At 44.1% G+C, this 17,725-nt stretch overlaps 1 protein-coding gene across 1 annotated transcript in view; it reads right to left on the bottom strand.

The window, feature by feature from the left end:
• Positions 1 to 17,725, bottom strand: part of LOC138736342 (EF-hand calcium-binding domain-containing protein 6-like) — a 72,824-nt gene that overhangs the window by 22,372 nt on the left and 32,727 nt on the right. Inside the window, exons 14-18 of the mRNA XM_069885695.1 lie at positions 16,969 to 17,142; positions 15,874 to 15,982; positions 12,072 to 12,220; positions 8,235 to 8,340; positions 4,470 to 4,568 (exon numbers count right to left, since the gene is read on the bottom strand). Coding sequence (XP_069741796.1) covers positions 4,470 to 4,568; positions 8,235 to 8,340; positions 12,072 to 12,220; positions 15,874 to 15,982; positions 16,969 to 17,142 — 637 coding nt within the window. The remainder of the gene's footprint in view (positions 1 to 4,469; positions 4,569 to 8,234; positions 8,341 to 12,071; positions 12,221 to 15,873; positions 15,983 to 16,968; positions 17,143 to 17,725) is intronic.

Below are 17,725 nucleotides of genomic sequence, written 5' to 3'. Positions count from 1 at the left end.
TCAACATGATTATCCAATTGCACGAAAACCAACAAGGTCGGGTCAGATACAGCAATGAGCTCTCTGAACCCTTCTCCATTAACAATGGCGTGAAGCAAGGCTGTGTTCTGGCACCAACCCACTTTTCAATCTTCTTCAGCATGATGCTGAACCAAGCCATGAAAGACCCCAACAATGAAGACGCTGTTTACATCCGGTACCGCACGGATGGCAGTCTCTTCAATCTGAGGCGCCTGCAAGCTCACACCAAGACACAAGAGAAACTTGTCCGTGAACTACTCTTTGCAGACGATGCCGCTTTAGTTGCCCATTCAGAGCCAGCTCTTCAGCGCTTGACGTCCTGCTTTGCGGAAACTGCCAAAATGTTTGGCCTGGAAGTCAGCCTGAAGAAAACTGAGGTCCTCCATCAGCCAGCTCCCCACCATGATTACCAGCCACCCCACATCTCCATCGGGCACACAAAACTCAAAACGGTCAACCAGTTTACCTATCTCGGCTGCACCATTTCATCAGATGCAAGGATCGACAATGAGATAGACAACAGACTCGCCAAGGCAAATAGCGCCTTTGGAAGACTACACAAAAGAGTCTGGAAAAACAACCAACTGAAAAACCTCACAAAGATAAGCGTATACAGAGCCGTTGTCATACCCACACTCCTGTTCGGCTCCGAATCATGGGTCCTCTACCGGCACCACCTACGGCTCCTAGAACGCTTCCACCAGCGTTGTCTCCGCTCCATCCTCAACATCCATTGGAGCGCTTACATCCCTAACGTCGAAGTACTCGAGATGGCAGAGGTCGACAGCATCGAGTCCACGCTGCTGAAGATCCAGCTGCGCTGGATGGGTCACGTCTCCAGAATGGAGGACCATCGCCTTCCCAAGATCGTGTTATATGGCGAGCTCTCCACTGGCCACCGTGACAGAGGTGCACCAAAGAAAAGGTACAAGGACTGCCTAAAGAAAACTCTTGGTGCCTGCCACATTGACCACCGCCAGTGGGCTGATATCGCCTCAAACCGTGCATCTTGGCGCCTCACAGTTTGGCGGGCAGCAACCTCCTTTGAAGAAGACCGCAGAGCCTACCTCACTGACAAAAGGCAAAGGAGGAAAAACCCAACACCCATCCCCAACCAACCAATTTTCCCCTGCAACCGCTGCAATCGTGTCTGCCTGTCCCGCATCGGACTTGTCAGCCACAAACGAGTCTGCAGCTGACGTGGACTTTTTACCCCCTCCATAAATCTTCGTCCGCGAAGCCAAGCCAAAGATATATGGATTCCAGCAATAAGGTTCCACACAGTAGGAGGCTCTGGAAGTTAGGTTAGATCCAAGGAGATAGCTGAATGGATAGAAAATTACCTTCCTGGAGGAAAGCAGAGGGTGATGGTAGGAAGTTTTTTTTCTGTAAGCCAATTTTTTGGTTCACTGTTTGTCATCTATAATAATGATTTAGATGATAAAGTACATGACATGATTAGCAAGTTTGTGGATGACATTACGGTGTTGGGTATTGTTGTCAGTGAAAGGCAGTTTCCAAAGATTGCATTAGGATCTTGATTGGTTGGGCAAGTGGACAGAGGAATGGTTTTTGGAAATTAATGCAGAGAAATGTGGGTTTTGTGCTTTGGAACGTCTATAAATGCTAGGAATGGTAAGGGTTCTGGGGAATATGGAAGAGCTGAGTGATTTGGGAGTACAGGTACATAGTACCTTAAAAGTGCTAGAGAGGATGGTTAAAAAGGTTTTTGGCAAACTGGCCTTCATCAGTCAGTGTTGAGTATAGACGTTGGGGGGTCATGTTGCAGTTGTATACAATTTTGGTGAGGCCCCACTTGGAGAATTGTCTTCAATTGGGTCACCATGCTCTATAGGATTGGCAAGTTGGAGAGGGAACAGATAATATTTATGAGGATGTTGCCAGGACTGGGGGGGGAGGGGAGAAATGGAGGTATAGGGAGAGGTTGGGGAGAATTCCTTGGAGCATTGGAGAATGACGATGATCTCCTTAGAGGGGCACAAAATCATGGGAGGAATAGATCATGCCTTTTGCCCAGAGAAGGGGAATTGGGAGCCAGAGGATGTGATTTTAATGTGGGGGGGCGGGGTGTTGATTTAACAGGAACTTGAGGAGTGACTTTTTCCCCCACTTAGAGGTGTATGGGAGGTGTTCGAGGCAAATGCTATTGAAACATTTGGATGGATACATGAGAAGGATGGGTTTAGAAATATATGGGCCAGGCAAGAAGGATGAGCGTGGGTGGGGCATTTTGGTTGGCATGGGAAAGTTGGGCTGAAGGGCCTGTTCCCATGTTGTACGCCTCCATGGCTATCTCATCCATAGTACAACAAGTAAGGCACAGTATAGAAGTGCAGAGTGGAGTTAGTAATCTTGAAAATGTGGAGGGATTGGAGTACAGAGTGGTTGTAAAAACATGCTGGGAGTAGCTCTCAAAATTTCACTTTCAAATGTCACTTTAGGGCAGCATCGCAATTAGCGCAATGCCAGTGATCAGTACTGGACCAGGGTTAGAATCCCGTGCTGTCTGTCAGGAGTTTGCATGTTCTCCCGTGTCTGGGTGGGTTTTCTCCAGAGGCTCTGGTTCCTCCCACCATTCCAAACGTACCGAGGGATGTGGGTTCTTCTTTGGCTTGGCTTCGCGGACGAAGATTTATGGAGGGGGTAAAAGTCCACGTCAGCTGCAGGCTCGTTTGTGGCTGACAAGTCCGATGCAGGACAGGCAGACACGGTTGCAGCGGCTGCAGGGGAAAATTGGTTGGATGGGTGGCACGGACTCGTGGGCCGAAATGGCCCGTTACCGTGCTGCAAGTCTAATTTTTTTTTAAATTCAAAACCTGGAGCCAATCGTTTTTTACTTGTTAAGTGTTTCAAAGGTAACAAAATTTTAAGGTGGTTCTTAACATTTTTTTTTGGATCAGCTCTGAGCTGGGAGGGTGGGGTAGAATCTATGAACTCATATCATGAAATCTATTATACAGTAAACAAAGTCAATTTACCCAGAAAACAGACTACGTAAAGAACAGGGGAAATAAAGATTGTAGTACTCTCTTCAAATAATGACAGGGTAATTTCACCTAGTACTGCAGGGTGGAGAATATCAACACATGTATAATAGCCACTAGATTAATTACAGTCACTAAACAAACTTGATTGACAGGGAAAAGCTATTCCGTTATTATTCAATCTTTTCTAAAATTGCCAAAACATCCAGGTCATACTCAGAGAATTCCCAGCTGTTGCCTCGAGGCAGAAGAACCAAGCAAACATTAACGGTGTCCAGTTCTGTCATCATTAAGCTGATTGCCCTTTACCAGTCCTTAAAACAGGTTGATAAATTTCTCCGTGTCAGACGAAATTGAAGGACATCGGGTTAGGGCTGAAAAATGTTGTTCAAGTCAGGAGGTCAGATAACTTTGACTAGTAGACCAGGCTTAGTGGAAGGGTGGGGGGGGGGGTGGGTTTCCTTCTCCCATTTAAACCCCTGGTACCCAGAATTCAATCAACCTCCAAAAAATTGAGGAAAATTAAAAATTAAAATAAATAAGAATAAAATAATAGATAAAAATACGTAAGTATTTAAAATTGTAAATGTTCTCTGCAGTAACACGTAAACCTTTGGTGAAGATGGGAGCAAATATTCAGTCAGTGGAGGGCCTTGGTTGGGCTTTGCTCGCAGCAGCTGTTTGAATCGAGTTGTGTGAAACAGCATTGCCCAGAATGAACAGCTGGTTGATGCCACTCGCTTTTGGGGGTGACTTTCTTAGTGTTTCCTTATCCCTGCTTAGAAAGAGTTGCCCTGGTCAGAGACTTTATCTGTAAATTTGGTGGGCGGAGGGGGGTTAATTCTTTAGGAGTAAAACACAGAAGTCTGCAGACACTGTGATTGCAATAAAACACAATGCTGGAGAAACTCAGTCGGTCAAAATTAGAGAGTTACATTATAGATAATTAACCTGTCTTTCGGCCAGAGTGGTAGAACCTACAGTTGCCGCGACGGTTAAAATAAAGTAAAATGCCTTAAGGTTTATATGTACGTGAAGTTTGTCCAGTGTCAGGACAGTTTAGTATTTTTGATTTTTAAACTGTTCATTCTTAATGTGGTGTGTATCAGTTAGAGGTTATAAGTCTCAAGCAACTGGAAAATAAACTTATCTGGTATCTATCAACCCCTGCTGGGGTTTTACTATAATCATGTACCAGCATTTTCCCCTTTGCTGTTGTTAATCAGCATTATCTTCTATGTAGAAGGGTCCTGCTCCAGTGCTGTACTGTTTTATGTTCAAATTGTAGCCACAGGTAAATCAGGCTACTGCCTGGGGACAGAAGACTTCTCTTAGAAGATCACTGGAGTGTTGCATTTCTGAACAGAGTGGAGTTCGAACAGAGTTCAGAACCACTTTCCCACCTGGGACCATTCATTATTAAGTATCTTGTGATGTACTTACCTGTTCTGCAAGTCTATTCAAGGACTCCTCATAAACACAGATTTCGTCTGCAGATAGTGTATTGAGAGTCCAGTCTGCAGGTGGCTTATACCGGATCACCTACATAATGGGAATATTGGGGTCATTAGTGATCATATATTTGCTGTAAAAAAAGTCTTGCAAGCCCATCGACTTCCCATAAATGATAATGGGATGATGTCAAATATTTACTGATATTTACAGATGTAGGAAGACCAATCAAAAATAAGGACATTAAAAAAAATCAAAGATAATAAAGGCAATTCTCTCTAACCTGCAAACACAGATATTTTTCTATGATGACAATAAAAAGGCATTGGATCACACAAATCAGTGGATGTTATGCTTCTGCTGGCCTGTTTTTTTTTAAAAAGTGCAGTCATATATTTACTGCCACTTTCTAGTCATCATTCTCCTCCACCTATTCCCCATGGAAATAATTAATGGAATCCTCATCAATCATTTTAAATTTGGACATACAGCACGGTAATGGGCCCTTTCGGCCCACAAGCTCGTGCTGCCCAATTGACCTATATCCTGCCGTACGTCTTGAACGGTAGGGGAACCGGAGCACCTGGAGGAAACCCCCGCAGGCACGGGGAGAACGTACAAACTCCTTACAGACAGCGTGGGATCCGAACCCAAGCCCTGATTTCTGTTTCAACGTTCCGCTAACCTTGACGCTAACTGGGCCACCCACCTTATGGGTGAAGTGTTCCAGTGCACAACAACCTTTACAGGAGAAACACTTTTCCTCAACTCTGTCCAAGATCCTTTGTCGATGATTTTTAAAACTAATTCACCAAAGAGAACAGGCTGTGTCCCACCAAAACCTTGAATAATTACGACCTGGTAATCTGTGAATCATAGGGCTGACCTTTCTCTGACCTTAACTGATGATCCTCATTCTGGTAAACATTCCATAATATCTTTCTGGAAGTGTAGTGTCCAGAATTGCAGTTGATCTCGCATAAAGTCTGGAAGCCTTACAAGTAATGTCTATTCTCCCAGTTTGGACTGTGTGGCGAAAGTATTTGCATAGATGTATGGACCGGGCTTCTCTAACCCCTCCCAATAAAAGCTGCATGTGCCCGGCCTTGCCCCCCTCTGGAAGCTGGGCAAGTGGTGTTATGCTGAGGTTTTTGGTAATTAAAGCTGTTTAATCACGCCATCATGTTGATGTGATTATTGTGTGCTCCACAAACTGTTTAATATTCAACGTCAATCAATGGCATTGCACCATTTAGAATGATGTGCATAAAACTTTTATCTGGATTTACAAAGTAATAGCAGGCTCACCCAAACTACCAAATTGCTTCCCCTAGTACCATACATGCTGATGCATGTAGAAGAGCTTCCATTTGTCTCACTGCATTGTTCACTTAAAGAAAACCAAGCATGTACATTAAATACACTGGGTGAAACATGCAGGTTATTGCTGCAGCTGTTGAGAGATCAGAATATGATTTAAATAGCAAATAATTGCAGCGTGTTGCTAAAAAGGACTTGTACATTGTTATGTACTCAGCAGCAGTAGAAATTAGCAAAGATAGTGTTATATTTAAAATAATATTTTAATTTATTAATCACCAAATATATAACACGTCTAAACTTAACCGAAAACTATGTGCAACTATACGTGGGTGTGTAAAATATCACAAACCATTACAATTCAGGCCCAATTCTGGACTGTCAGTTTGAAATCCAGTCTCAGAAATCCATTGTTGACATGAAGACTCTTAAATTGATGCAAATAAGTGTTTACGAATGAGGTGGGAGAGACTGAGGTGACAGATTGTTGTAAACTCACGAGACGAGTTGCTTCCCGAGAAATATCCTCTCAGACGAGTGGTAGTCAAAACTCCCCTTTTCCTTTTCCAGGGGAAACAAAGCGAGTGGCTTTCACAAAACTTCCAGAACCCTTTTGTGGGTCAGCTGAAATATGACCTTCCCTTTCTGGTCACGGTTTGGTTCCTGTCGAAAGTGGCCACTGAGGGGCACACTCACTCCCTTTTACAGGGAGGAATCAGACAAATTGTCTAGTATCACATGAGGCCCCTTCAGCACCATTTTACTTGGTCACTGCATCTGTGTCCCAGGAATGTCCTCTCTCTTCAGAGGAAGTGAATTTGACTGCACGCTGTCCCCAGTCTGTCAGCCCGCAGTCAATCTCCAAAGCTTGCAGGGCTCTTAAAGTGACAAATGAAAATGAACTGGGAGCATGTTGTAGCATGAATTGCAAAAGGTTGGATTACAGGTGCAGCAGGCGATCAAGAAAGCAAGTTGAATGCTGGCCTTCATTGCTAGAGGGATTGAATTTAAGAGCAGGGAGGTTATGCTGCAACTGTACAAGGTACTGGTGAAGTCCCCTCTGGAGTTCTGTGTACAGTTCTGGTCTCCTTTCTTGGGAAGGATGTACTGGCTTTGGAAGCAGCACAGAGGAGGTTCACTAAGTTGATTCCAGGGATGTAGGGGATGGCCTAAGAGGAGAGATTGAGTCATCTGGGACTGTACTCACTGGAATTTAGAAGAATAAGAGGGGATCTTATAGAAAAACGAACAAAATTATGAAAGGCGTAGATAAGATAGAGCTAGGTAAGTTGTTCCCATTGGTGGGGGAGACCAGAACTAGGGGACGTAGCCTTAAGATTCAAGGTAGTGGATTTAGGATGGAGATGAGAAGGAACTGCTTTTCCCAGAGGGCGGTGAATCTGCAGAATTCGCTGCACTTCAAAGCAGTGGAGGCAACCTCAGCAAATATATTTAAGACAAGGTTGGATAAATTTTTACATAGTGGAGGAATTTAGGGGATACGGGGAAAAGGCAGGTGGGTGGAGATGAGTCAATCATCAGATCAGCCATGATCTCATTGATTGGCGGAGCAGGCTCAATGGGCCTGGTAGCTGACTCCTGCTCCTAGTTCTTATGTCCTTCTGAGATCTCTCTATAACTGCTGACCTTGAGTATGGTTAAACATTTTTTTGCACAGAATTCAGGTATGCCAACTATTGTCTAGGTTACTCTTCCCATTGCTGCTTCAGTACTTAGCTGAAGGACTTCAGCAGAAAGGTGTTCTCTCCACTAACTATGATGCTCTAAATCAGTGGTTTTCAAACTTTTTCTTTCCACTCACGTTCCACCTTAAGTCATCCACAGAGCACTTTGCTTCCCAAAAAGACCCTCCTGACACAGGTCAATCCACGGCAAAGGCCCAGTGATTCACAGAGCTCTGAATTCCATAAAATGGTTGGCCACAAGAGCTGCTTAAAAAAGATGCTTTCTCTTCAGCAGCCAGAATGGTTCTCCCTTTGCAAAATCACAATGTCTTTGCAAATGCTTCGAATCTGGAAACCGACTGTGACAAACCTTCCCTCAGTTCTTCCAATGTATCGAATTGTCACTGGGCTGTGATTTTTGTGAAATGTTAGCTGTGACCATTCCATTCACAGTGACGATCCCATTTTACTAAAACGGGGGCTTGTAATACCATTGGTGTCGGATGCCAGGGGTTTACGTCCACATAATCTCATACTTGCACCCAGCACCAAGCTTTCTGAATGTAGTTAAGCAGCATGAAGTGATTGACTTCAATAAATTATTCCATAGCAACACATTTCTGCTCTTTATAGTAAACATTGGGCGTGAAAATAACACAACGTGTTATTTCAACGTGTGCAACTGCCTAATAACTGATTTTACTTGTAATTTAAATGCTCGGTTAAAAAAAATTGAATCAAGATGAGTTACCTCTACTTGAGGATACTTCTCAAGATGATCAAGTGTAAAAATAGATTCAATTTCCTTGATGAACGCCTTATAATCAACAAAGTCTGGCTCTTTGCAGGACTCGTACCTAGAAAACCAGTGAATATGAAATTAAAGCTTTGAAATGAGTAATTAGGACATAGAACCGTAAAAACCGGCACCAGCCCTTCTGGTCTGTGCCAAACTATTTTTCGGCCTAGTCCCACTGGCCTGCACCCAGTCCAGGGCCATCTTTCTCTCTCCCATCCAGGTACCTGTCCAAATTCTTCTTGAATGTTAAAATTGTGCCCACATTCACCACTGTAGCTCATTCAACACCCCCACCAGACTGAGTGAAGAGGTTCCCCTTATATTCCCCTTAGATTTTTCCCCTTTCACCCTTAACCCATGTCCTCTGGTTTGTATCTCAGTTACCCTCAATGTAAAAAGCCAAACTGCACTTATTCTGTCTAGACCCCTCATAATTTTAAATACCTCTATCAAGCCTGAAAGAAGACAAAAAATTGTTTCCTTCAAATGTAATCATTCTTAACCTGTTTTGTAAAATAGAATAATGTTTGTAATAATTTTAACATGAATAAAGGTAGTGGACACAGCCCAGGACATCACAGGTAAAACCCTCCCCACCGTCGAGAACATCTACAGGGTATGCTGCCATCGGAGGGCAGCTGCAATCATCAAGGATCCATGCCGTGCACCACATGCTCTGTTCTTGCTGCTGCCATCAGGAAGGAGGTGTAGGTGCCACAAGACTCACACCACCAGGTTCAGGAACAGCTGCTATCTCTCCACCATCAGATTCCCCAAACTCATGAACAAGTCACAGAGTAAACATCCAGCATGCAAGGGATTATGGGTAGGATTGGTCTTGGGAGGCGTGTCTAGCCGACAGCAGCCAGTCATAGCATAACAGTGATTTACCACAGCAGTGTCTGGTTCATTGATCATTCAGGAATCTGATGGCAGCAGGGAAGAAGCTGTCTTTGTGCCATTGATTGCTCGTCTTCAGGCTTCTGTAGCTTTTTCCTGGTGATAGCAGAGTGAAGAGGGCATGGCCTGGGTGGTGAGGGGATCTTTGAGAATAGAGGCTGTCTCTCATAGATGTCCTCGATGGAGTGGTCTGGTAACTGTAATGTCGGAGGCCGAGTTTACAAGCCTCTGGAGATTTTTCATGTCCTGAGCGTTGGCACCTGGGTACCAGACAGTGATGCAACAAGCCAGAATGATCTCACAGAACACCTTACAAGTTTTCAAGAGTTTTTGGTGATGTACAGAATCTCCTCAAACACCTCACAAAGTATAGCCACTGGCGAGCTGCCTTCATGATTGCATCTGCGCAGATGTGCCAGGTCAGATCCTTGGAGATGTTGACACCCAGGAATTTGAAGTTCTTAACCGTCGTCCACCATTGAGTCCTCAACAAGGACTGGATCAGGTTCTCCTGACTTTCTCCGTATGTCGACAATCATCTGTTTGGTTTTGCTGACGTTGAGTGAAAAAATTGTTGGTGTGACACCACTCAATGAGCTGATTTATCTCCATCCTGTACTCTTCGTCATTGCCGTTTGTGATTCTGTTGACAGCCCGCAGTTTCAATGGCAAATTTGTAGATGGCATTGGAATTATGCCTGGCCCCACAGCCATGCGTGTATAGTGAGGAGAGCATGCATCCTTGAGGTGTACCTGTATTGGTCATCAGTGAAGAGGAGACGTTGATGCCAATTTGTACTAACTGTGGTCTTCCGAAGAGGAAGTCAAGGATCCAGTTGCAGAGAGTGATGCAGAGCCCAAGGTTTGATGCTTCTTGACCAGCACTAAGGGAATAATAGTGTTGAACCGGAGCTGTAGTCGATGAAGAGCAGCTGTATGTATGAATTGATGTTTTCAAGATGGAGAGCCAGCGATGTTGCATCTGCTGTGGACTGATTGTGATAATAGGTGAACTGCAGTGGGTCCAGACCTTCGCTTAAGTTCATGTTAATTCTGGCTATGACCAACCTCTCAAAGTATTTCATCACAGTAGGAGTTAGTGCTACTGGGCGGTAGTCGTTGAGGCAACTCCCCCTACTCTTCTTGGATGAATGATCCCCTTTTGAAGTAGGTGGGAACCTCTGACTGTATCAATGAGAGGTTGAGAATGTCCGAGAACATTCTGGCTAGTTGGTTGACACAGATTTTCAGTACCCTTGCCAGGTGCACTGTCAGGGCCTGACGACTTGCAAGGGTTCACACTCATGAATGATGTTCTGACATTGGCTTCAGAGACAGATATCACGGGTTCTCAGCCTTTTCAGGGATTCTCATGGGCCATGTTGGGTTCTCCTTTCTCAAAGCAGGCAGAGAAGGTGTTCAGCTCATTGGGTAGTGAAGCATTGCAGCCATTTATGGTGTCCGCCCCTGCTTTGTAGACTGTAATGGCCTGCGCTCCCTGCTGGGGTGTATCTATGTAGTTCAGTATTTCAGTTCATAAAGTCTTCTGTAGTCATTGACAGATCCACATCTGCCGCCTCCTGAAGAATGTTTCTAATCTGTCGGACGTACGTTTGAGGAATTTTCTTCATTATATTTTAAATTTAGACATACAGTCCATGCCACCCAATTAACAACCCCGGTACGTTTCGAATGGTGGGAGGACACGGGGAGGACGTACAAACTCCTTACAGACAGTGTGGGATTCGAACCCCGGTCCGATCGCTGGCGCTGTAAAGGCATGGCGCTAACTGCTCTGCTAAACCTGTCGCCCCCCCACCCATTTGAATATTTGCTGCTACCACCAAGATCTGCACTACAGCAGCTCCGTCCAGACCCACGCCCAAGGCTTCAGTGTGTACCACAGCCTCCCTCCCATTCATCACAGCATAGCTCCACGTGGGCTACCCTCTCACTGCTAGCGATGGCCAGGTATGGGCCCAACACTCCAGCACTAACCATGAAAGGGATGAGCGTTCTTCTGTCATCAGCCGTGGAGGCCTTCCTTGGAATACCAGTCCCTTTGTGATTACTGAGCTCACCAGAACACTCTTAATATTGTTCCACTGTTGATTTTAGTCATCTTAACATTTGGGTGGTGTCTGTTATTACTTTTATTTTTGCTTTTTTCAGCCTCATAATGGCTTATTTGCCTTACATTGACAAAACTCTGATCCTCGTGTTGAAAAATGGCAACTACAGACTCCGAAGGTGATGAAAAGCTTAGAAGCAAGCCTAGCTCTATTATACCTGCACCAATGAAGCAATTAAACATAACCGAGTACTCAGACACCTGTGAAGTCAAATGTCCCAAATGTTATGGTGCCTTAAAATGAGGGGACTGTGTACAAAGAGCCATTTCCATATGGTCAAAAAAAAAGTTGTATTGCACCAACCTGTATCTGGCATTGATGACCCCAGTCCAGACACAGGTCTTGCCACCACTCTTCACTGATCATTATGCCCAAGTCCGACTCCTATCTCTCCCTTGACCTGCATAAGCCTGGCTTCGGGCCCTCACTGTGGAACATGTAACTCATCTTAGAGATAAACTTACATACATTCTCCTGTCAAATTAGAATCTCCACATCACTGCTTCTAGGTAGGGTCATCCATGTTCATTTTAAGAATTTTAACTGAGGCATAAACTCAAAAGAAACCAAACTAAAGGCAGATAATTTTTCAACATTTACAAGAACAATATTTTACAGCTTTATTTGATTTTATAAGCATTTGATGATTTTTTTGAGGGGTAAATATATGAGAATAACTGTGAAAAAAACATTCCAGTTCATTTGAACAACTTTGTCTTAAGCATAAAATTGATTAAAATATACGGCACCTACTTACACTTTCTCAAGTATTCCCATCTCTGACGGTTGCAATTCAAACCCATCCAAATCGAATGCCCTTCTGAAGTTGGCCTTTAAGATACGTCCACTGTTCAGTTTGTCAAAGTCCTTCATGTGGTCACCAATCTTGACCCGTTGTCTGTACACCTGAACCAACACAACATGGCTAATGTCACCATGCTCTCCTCCAAAGCACTCACTGTTAAATGTCCAATTCTTTTAGTACCCTCATCAGATGAGGCTCAATCGCTAATTCAAGCGTGTTTGTAGCAATGTGAACAGAGTAGTAAGCTGGCATCCTTTGCTTCTGGTTTTAACCCTGTGAAGGTATCTGTATTTGCATACTTAGGAAACATAGGAAGTAGGAACAGGAGTAGGCCAAAAATGGCCCATCGAGCCTGCTCCGCCATTCAATACGATCATGGCTGATCTAATTTATGACCTAACTCCACCTACCTGCCTTCTCCCCATATCCCCTAATTCCTCTATCATTAAAAATTTATCTAACCGAATTTTAAATATGTTTAATGAAGCAGCCTCAACCACTTCCCTGGTTAGAGAATTCCAAACATTCACTACTCTCTGGGAAAAACTATTTTTCCTCATCTCTGTCCTAAATCTACTCCCCCGAATCTTGAGACTGTCTCCTCTCATTTTAGTTTCCCCGGCCAGCTCAAAAAACCTTCCTACATCTTTCCTATCCATACCCTTCATACTTCTCTTGACATGATACACTCTTTTCAAAACAGCAGCTAACCCAATATGCTGGGAAGACTAACAGGCTCCCTTGTGATGCAGAGATGGACAAATGGATCCTCTTTCACCTAGGGGCATAGCCAGGTTCTAAAGTTAGGGGGAGTGAGCGCATTAAAAAGGTGCCACGACCCCTACCAGTTGGTGAGCCAGTGGTTGGATGGCGGGCTGCACTGATTTTTCGGCGGCATCAGACCAGCGGGGTGTGGGGGGGAGGGTGCACCAGTGATTCGCAGGAGACTGAACAGTGAGCACACAATTCAAAAAGGTGCCACTTTTGAAGAACGTGCTCGGGTGGGGGTTTGGGTGTGTGGGGGGGGGGGGTGGGGGGGAGGGAAGTGGTCGCCGAATTCAGAGTAATTGCTCAGTTATCTACTAGTCAGGACGAGTGAGCTTCAGCTCTGTTATTTCTGGCTTGGGGCAGACTGGTTGAAAGGTAACACCAAATCGAAAGCAAGAGGAAGAGAATGTTGGTTTGGGATTCAGTAGAACACGGAAAACAGGGCAGGGATAGGCTCCTTGGTGCTCCGTGAGTTGCCAACCGGGTTGCCAAATGTAACTAATCTGATCTGCCTGCAAATGGTTCATACCCCTCCTTTCCCTGCCTGTCCAAATGCCACTTAAAAATTTGTTGCTTCCATTTTCCTTGACAGCCAGTTTTAATCACCCTTTGTGTAAATAAAACTGTGTAAATCTCTGTGAAACTGTTAAAATGTAATAAGTTATTTGACATTTCTATCAAGGCAAAAATCCTCTAACTATCCGATTTAGAGTCCCTGTAATTCCCCTAAGGCACGTCCAGAATAAAGCCTGGTGCGACACAAGGATCACCTGAACCAAGGTGGAGTGCATGACGACTCTGTCTGTCTTACAGCAGGCAAAAGAAAGGTTTGTGTAATATTACACTTTCCACATTATTACATGACAATAAAGTAATTTTGAATATACATAGTGCAACAAGTACAAATGGTATGGAGCAAAGGCAACATAATTTTGTTTGGGGGGCTTAATTCATACCATGGATGAGGGACAAGAACGTAAGACACTATGTTATACTAATCTTGCCGCAGAAGCCGAAACGATGTGTCCAAAGCCTAGTGGTCAACCTCATTATTGTAAATTGAGGCCACCTACTGTACTAACGCAATGAGGGAAGATCGATCGAACCAATACTGAAACATCAGGGATTGTAACACCTAGTCCTATAAATCAACCAGGAGTCTGATAATGATGGAAAAGAAACCGTTGTCGAATCTGGGGGTGGGTGATTGTATTTGTTAATATTAATGCTGATCCATAGAGGATGAGAGAGGGTCACCAGGGCGGGAAGAGTTGTTTAACATGTTGGCAGAGTGAGTTATAGATGGTGTAAAGATCAAAACCTTGTGTTTTTGATTTGTAGTTAATTTTATGACTATCCCTTTAAGAAAGGTTGTTGTTTGTAGTGTTACTATGACATATATCATATGATCTGGGTGTACGGAGAGCTTGCTTTCATTCTTCGAAGAATCATGACAGAGCTGTAAGCTCTCGAGATACCTTGAATTCATCTTAATTTCATCTTGTTTATTTGTTTAAAGTTGAATATCATTATTATGCAGTTTGCTCTTTTACTCATCATTATGAAAATCTCAGTGCAAAGTTACTCAAAATGTTTTATCAATGAATTAAAGCTACTTACAGCTGCAACTATCAAGTGTGATTAATTGGAAATAAGATAATAATTCAGAGCACATTTCTGTGAAGGTGGCATGTTTTGAAATTGGGCAATATGAGAGATTGGAAAGTGTTGTCTCTGGAGGGGAATGGGAATGTGTGAAACAAAAACCTGCAGATGCTGTGATTGTAGTAAAAAACAAAAAATGCTGGAATAACTCAGCAGGCCTCATGGGAGGAAAATATGTATTGCCGCCATTTTGGGCCTGAGCCCTTCCTCAAGACTGGGGAGAATGGGAGGGCAGCAGACAAAAGGTAGTCATTGGATGTGATAAGAGAGGGGGAGAGTGGAAATTGTTTGGGGAGGAGAGGTTGTTTTTTGGCTTTGTGAAAGGTGAGCGGGAAGAGAGAGAGAAAGTTGTGGGAAAGGAGACAGAGGGAAAGATGGGAGGGGGCTGATCTAATGGAAACTGGAGAAGTCGATGTTAATGCCATCCAGTTGGAGGGTCCCCATACGGAATATGTGGAGTGATTCCTCCAGTCTACGGGTGGTCTCCATCTGGCAGTGCATGAAACCATGGACACGTGAATGGATCATGAAATTGGAGTTGTGGATTTTGTTTAAAACCAAGGTGACACCCCTTCGAAAACTTGCATCAATTCCATATATTTAGAGCGATTCAGCTAGGAGTTTTACAATTTTCTTTTGTTTTTAGGCTTTTAGCTCCCTTGAGAAGCCATTTTCTCCATGTTTATACCAAGTTGCCGGCTCGGAATTCAAGAATAATGCGCTGTCCTGGGATTGGTGGGCATCACCTTCATTCATTCATTTAGAGGAAAGGCTGTCATGCAAAGGACAGTGTTTACAGTGCATTTCCTCCTGTCCTTGATTGGAAAAGTTTGCTAAGAGACCACACGTCACCGGTCTGCACGAAGGACAGCAGATTTTCCTCCGTCTCGTACATCTATGAACCAGACAGGCCAGTCTGGCATCTCATTATTCTGAATAAACACATTTAATCAAAACCATTCATTTATTGAACTTATTTGTGCTCATCTTCTCCGGTTGTCATGGTGAGGGGAGGGGGAGTAATCTCTGCAGGCCAGTAAGAAACTTCTACTGTATGGTGTACTACATCCAGCAATATCGCACCCCATAGGACACAAAAGTTTACAAAGCTGTTGACAGACTTTTAGTATCAAGTTGTTGCCAGACTATGAGCTAATGTAGGTCAATAAACACAGGAACCATGGCTGAAAGGGCACAACAGCAGAAAGTTTAAAAAGTTCTGATTTATGTCGGTTGGACAGTGATATTAAAAATGAATATCTGCGTGGTCAAGATGAATGGGGACGGTACACTGTGATTAAACTGTGTAAATTACGTTTACCTTGGTTTTAATTTTTTCTAAGATGCAGTTAATGTCACTTGTGGCCCCTTGTTCATGGATTTTCTTTGAATTATTCAGCTGGTGAATTTCATTCATTAGCTTGCTGTACCTGTAACAGGGAAAGAAAAGGTATCAAAGATGAAAAAATGACCCACTGAGCTTCTGACAGCCCTGCTGGAGCTGCTGGTGTGGACCAGGGAGAGAGGGGAGTGGAGACACAGAGTGGCTCTGCAGGGTCCCTAACTGCCTGGTCCTGATGCTGAAGGTTTGTTAAAGGCTTTAAATGGCTTGTTAAAGGAGCCAATGGTTTAAAAAAATCCTGCCGACACGTGCTTTGAGCCCAAGATGGCGAGGCCTGTGCTGGGCAGTGAGGGTCTCAAAGGCTGAAGGAGCCGCGATCCTTGCAGGTGGGTTGTCGACTTGTGTTTGAAGGACCCGCACGGGCTGTGGGCTACTGGAGACAGGGTCCACGGGAACCAGGTATCAGAACTGAGATTCAAGAGGGTGCTGAGGGCAAGAAGGGCTCCTGAAAGGCCTCGGGCACTGAAGGTTTCCTGATCATATCGGAGAGTTGGATCTTGAGCTCGGGCTGCCGATGCTTTGAACAGGAGTCTAAGGCTGCGGGAATGCTTGAGGAGACACTCAGTGACTCTAAAGGGAATCTCTTTTGCTTCTCTTCCTCTTATTGTAAGGGGGGGCCGGGCAGTGCTCGGCAACTCTTTGTTTGCCTTATGTCATGTATATTACATTTTTATGTATTATTAGGTGACAATAAAAAGGACCTTGAACCTGACAACCAAATGAACAAGATGCAGGGTTCAACCCTCCATGTCAGAGATTCAATTCTGCTCAGTTCAAAATCTGTCTCAGTACAGCCGAACGTTCAGTCCTCAGACTCATAGCCTTCCTAGAATATGAGGATTCTATCACCTGATGAAGGCCCAGGCCTGAAAAGTTGGTTACCATTTACTTCCTACGGATGCTGCTTGATCTGACGATTTTCTCCGACACGTGTCAATAATTTCGTGAGAGACAAATCACAATTTAAAACCTTCTTATCTCTAGGCGAAGGCAATATCATTCAGTCATACTCACATCTCCTCAGGCTTCTGTTGAGGGTCTACCTGGTCCAGGAACCTGACATAGTCCACCCCCAGTTCATCCGAGAACACTTCCTCCAGCAAATCTGCCTGTTTCTCGGACACTTCTAGATTGAGCTGAGCAAGGCATCGATGAAACTGAGACCGAGACAAGTGGCCATTGTTATACCTAAAAAAGTGATGGCAAAGATGCAGTTGTTATACCTAAAAAAGTGATGGCAAAGATGCAGTTAATGTCACTTGTGGCCCCTTGTTCATGGATTTTCTTTGAATTATTCAGCTGGTGAATTTCATTCATTAGTTTGCTGTACCTGTAACAGGGAAAGAAAAGGTATCAAAGATGAGGGGGGACTGGTACAGCAGTGGGCTCAAAGTCTGCTGTAGGACACAGAACATTACAGCACAGTACAGGCCCTTTGGTCTCCGATGTTGTGCCAACTCATTTATACCTACCCCCCCCCCCTCCAGATGAACCCCTCCCTACCTCATAACACTTTATTTTTCATGTGCAAATCTTAATCGCCCTTATTGTACCAGCCTTCCACACCATCCCTTGCAATGCATTCCAGGCATCCACAACTTTCTGTTTTTAAAAAAACTTACCCCTAATACCTCTTCTAAACTTTCCTCCCTTCACTTATACAGATGTCCTCTGGTGTTTGCAATTGCCGGGAAAAAGATGCTGATAATCTGACAAATTGCTGACAAAAAGCATTCAACAATCTCCTGTCTTTGCCCATGTGCCTTGATAT

This window comes from Narcine bancroftii, chromosome 6, assembly GCF_036971445.1.
Source record: "Narcine bancroftii isolate sNarBan1 chromosome 6, sNarBan1.hap1, whole genome shotgun sequence".
Classification (NCBI taxonomy): Eukaryota; Metazoa; Chordata; class Chondrichthyes; order Torpediniformes; family Narcinidae; genus Narcine; species Narcine bancroftii.
Note: the sequence above shows the minus strand (reverse complement) of the source record. Positions and strands in the feature narration are given on the sequence as shown.